The 4,260-nt window shown below is 30.4% G+C and overlaps 1 protein-coding gene across 2 annotated transcripts in view; it reads left to right on the top strand.

The window, feature by feature from the left end:
- The window catches only part of LOC107623903 (phosphoserine phosphatase, chloroplastic), a 3,821-nt gene extending 2,118 nt beyond the window's left edge, over positions 1-1,703 (top strand). For both annotated transcript variants that reach the window (XM_016326305.2, XM_016326306.2), the window contains exons 5-8: positions 159-252; positions 503-652; positions 725-778; positions 1,203-1,703. In XM_016326305.2, coding sequence (XP_016181791.1) covers positions 159-252; positions 503-652; positions 725-778; positions 1,203-1,328 — 424 coding nt within the window. In that variant the 3' untranslated portion in view covers positions 1,329-1,703. The remainder of the gene's footprint in view (positions 1-158; positions 253-502; positions 653-724; positions 779-1,202) is intronic.

The raw sequence follows: 4,260 nt of genomic DNA, 5'->3' as shown, positions 1-4,260 counted from the left end.
GAGTGAAAAGAAAAAAAAAAGAAGAAAAACCATAGATTTACCCCTTGATATGACTAGCCTAAACTTTGACGAAAGATAAGGTTTTATCTGCATCACCAAAGTTCAACTGGGTATCCTCTTTTCTCCTTGTTGAAACAATTCTACTAATTAATATGCAGGCTTTCCCCTGGCATTCAAGAATTAGTCCAGAAGCTGAAGGCCAATCACATGGATGTATATTTGATATCTGGAGGCTTTCGTCAAATGATCAATGTATGGAAAATAGTAGTACTTTCATGGGTTTTCTGATCCATATTGGTTACTATAATTATATTGTGAACTTGGATAAATTTCCTTTAACTGTTGCATTTGAAAATAAAATATGAAGTATTTGAAAACTATTACTAGCATTCCATCGGAAAAAAATAAAAACTATATAACAGAGAAAAAACTAGTTCTTCCATTTAATCAGGAATTGCAAATGATATTTTTCTTTCTAAATGTTATTGTGTTTCTTATGAAGCCTGTTGCATCGATTCTCGGGATACCAAAAGAGAACATTTTTGCCAATCAACTACTTTTCGGAAGCTCTGGAGAGTTTCTGGGTTTTGATGCAAATGAACCTACTTCAAGAAGTGGCGGCAAAGCTACTGCAGTACAACAACTGAGGAAGGTTAGGCTTGCACTTGCATGTGAACTTCAATTATTTTGTTTCTTGTAAAATCTGATCAAAATATTTCATCAGGCTCATGGATACAAGGCATTAGCTATGATTGGGGATGGTGCAACTGATCTTGAGGTAAGAAAAGAAACCTTCCGTAATACTTGCTGCTTGTTTGATCAAATACTTTGTTTCTAATTATGGTTTTCATGATTAGACTCGAGAATATGTTGAATTAACTAATGTTTTTGCTTATGATAAATTGTTTCTAGTTTATATCCTTTGCAATTTCCTATTACACCAAAACAGTTGTACATTTCGCTCAAAAACCAATCGTGATGTTGAAGTGTGGATACACAAATGAACCCACCCATGCTAGTTATATTTTTGGTGAATTTCATTGAGTCATTGATGGAAAGACTTCAATTCTCCATAAACTTCTAATCTGTAAATATAAAATTGTAATGATAATATTCTCTTCCTTTTATCAGTTTGTATAGTCAAGTTTAATTCTTATTTCATATCAAATGTAATAATTTGATTTTTTTTTAATCGCGTTTAGGCTCGCAGACCAGGTGGTGCTGATTTGTTCATTTGCTATGCCGGTGTTCAACTTCGAGAAGCTGTTGCTACAAAAGCTGATTGGCTGGTTTTCAATTTTAAAGACCTCATCAATTCGCTAGAGTAACCTTTTTTTTTTTCAGCTTTTCCTTTTTGGATCCCAATCTGATAAGTGTTCCAAATTTTATAAAGGTTCTGGTAACCTTCTATGATATTAGAGCATTATAGAAGTATGAGTAAACGAACATGGTAACCTGTCTGTGGTACACCTAAATAAGTATGGTGTACCACTAGATCCAATGGTGAATATGTAAGTCTAGAGATGTGTTAACCATTGGATCTAACTAATAATCTGTTGTACTCCATACTTATTTTGGTGCACTGTAGCCGTGGCCAAGAAATATTTTTCGATCTGTATTTCTGCCAATTTCCCCCCTTGATTTAATTGTACAAATGTTCTTATCTTTATGTAATTTTTGTGCTTGAGAGCATTCAGAATTACCCTTTGGTATAGTAATGATAATACTATGATCATACATGAGTTAGTACTCAAATTAGCTCCTGGAATTTTTTCCGAGACTAAAGTTGGCCCTTGAATTGAGACAAAAATTTAAAGGATCAATTTAAGACTCTTGGCAAATTTCAGGGCAATTTGAGTGTTAACTCCATTATACATATATATTGTACGAAATAGGTATATTTTATGTCTGACAAATGCAAATTGTTTATGGAATTGTGTATGAAATTAGAGCTTTGAATTGGAATTGGGTCCATTAATTTCATTTTTTTTTTTATTTTCGGGGTAACATAGAATTGGAATTATAATTCCACATACCAATTCTATGAACTTGAAATCTGAGAATCGATTCTTAGTTCATATGATATGAGTTATGAAAAGTAGGGATACTTTGAAAACAACTGAAATTTACAACCTATGAAGCACGGACACTTCCCTATTTTGTCGCGTCCGTATGTCGGACACATTTCGAACACGACACTCATCGATACTCGTCCGATATGCGATTTTTCCTTGCATCGCCGTGTCTGGTTTTGCCTTCTTCTTCTGCGTTCCTCTTCTGTGTCACTGGTTGTGGTTCTGCGTTCCTTCAACGTCTGGTTCTATCTACTTCTTCAGCATTTCTCTTCTGCGTCACTGGTTGTCTGGTACTCTGGTTTTGCGTTCTTCTTCTGCGTTCCTCTTTTGCGTTCTTCTTCTGCGTTCCTCTTCTGGTTCTGTCTTCTTCTGCGATCCTCTTTACTCTTCAGTCTTCAGTTGTTCAGCCTTCGTCCTGCTGCCGTTGGGCGCTGCACCGCTGCTGGCTGCTGGTTGCTGCCTCATGGAGTCTTGGACTCTTGGTACATTCATGATTCATCAAAAGTCTGAAATACTGAATCATTGATTTGCTTGCTTCATTGCTTATTTTCTTCATTGTTTGATAATTGATATAGTTGGTTTGTTAATTGTGATTGAATTTGTTTTGACGATGTAATTACTAATTTGATTTCATTAATCTGATTGTTAATTGTTTATGTGTATTGACTTATTTTGAATTAGGAATTTAGGATATTATTAGTTGTGTTGGAAATTAATTTGAATGACACATGTTTGTCAGTTTTGTATTTATAATTGTATACTATACTTTTAAATTTGTATAGAATTGTGAATTATTTTTATTAATCAATTAAGTTAGGTTTATAATTTTATCCTACTAGTATTTTACTCGTAATAATATTACGAGAATATACATTTTTTAAAACTACAGTCCAAGATTTATAAAATCAAATTATTTCTACAAAAAAAATTGTAGGTTGACAAAAATCTCTGACTAAGAAGACCAAGATATTTATAAATAAAAAATCAAATAATAAGATTTTTAGTTATGATTTTTATATGAAAAAGTCTAATTTTTTATTAATAATTAATTTTAACATTCGTTATCTAAAATTTAAAATAATTTAACGTGTATACTTTTATATTTAATTAGGTGTTAAGTCTGTTGCATAAATAGAAATAATTAATTTTTATACTTGTTATTTAAAAATAATATTTTTTCTCTCTATGTATATAAAATATAATTAGATATTAGCATAAAAAAATTATATTGATAGTTATAAAATTAATTCAAAATTAATTTTTTTTTAAAACAATCGAATCTTGATTCTAACTTTTAATTATAACATTAGTATTCTCTTCAAATTATATGTAACAAATATTTGAAAGAGGAGAAATGAAAATATAGATTAGAAAGATAAGTGGTGAAAATTTAAAATTAATATAAATTATATATAGAGTAAAAATGATAGAGAGAAATAGAAAAATGGAGGTAGATGAGAGAATTTAGGAAGGGAGTTTATTAATTTTGGAAAAAAATATTTTCGCTCAATTTTAATAAGAGAGTGTCATGTGACACATTTGATTATTAAATTAGATAGTAATATATGATACATAATATATGTATATTTCAATTTCAACTTCAATTTTAATATTTTAATTTTTCTTTTAATGTAATTAAAGAATGTCATGTTGCACATTTTAATTGTCAAATTAATAATTATTAGTCATTGATATTAATATTAATAATGATATATAAAATAGATAGAGTGGTTGAAGGAATAAGAGAGATAGAGAAAGGAAGACGGAGGAGGGGAGAACTCTTTAATTTTTAAGGAAAAAATTTGATTTCAATTGCAATGAGGGAGTGACATGTGGCACATTTTGGTTGTAAAATTAGTATGGAGAAGGGAAGGATTCTCTAATTTTAGAGGAAAAAATTTAATTTCAATTACAATGAGGGAGTGACATGTGGCACATTTTGGTTATAAAATTAGTAGGGAGGAGAGGAGAATTCCTTAACTTTGGAGGGAAATATTTAATTCCAATTGCAATAAGAAAGTGACATGTGGGACATTTTGGTTATAAAATTAGAAATATATAATAGATTAGTAATGGAAAAATATTACAAAAGAACGCTATCATTGAAGATTGGATCTCAAAACAATTTATCAACCTCTTCTAACAAAAGGAGGTTTTTAGAATCCGAAGTAGTCTTATAACAGAT

Source organism: Arachis ipaensis, chromosome B10, assembly GCF_000816755.2.
Source record: "Arachis ipaensis cultivar K30076 chromosome B10, Araip1.1, whole genome shotgun sequence".
NCBI lineage: Eukaryota > Viridiplantae > Streptophyta > Magnoliopsida > Fabales > Fabaceae > Arachis > Arachis ipaensis.
This window is presented reverse-complemented; position numbering and strand designations above follow the sequence as displayed.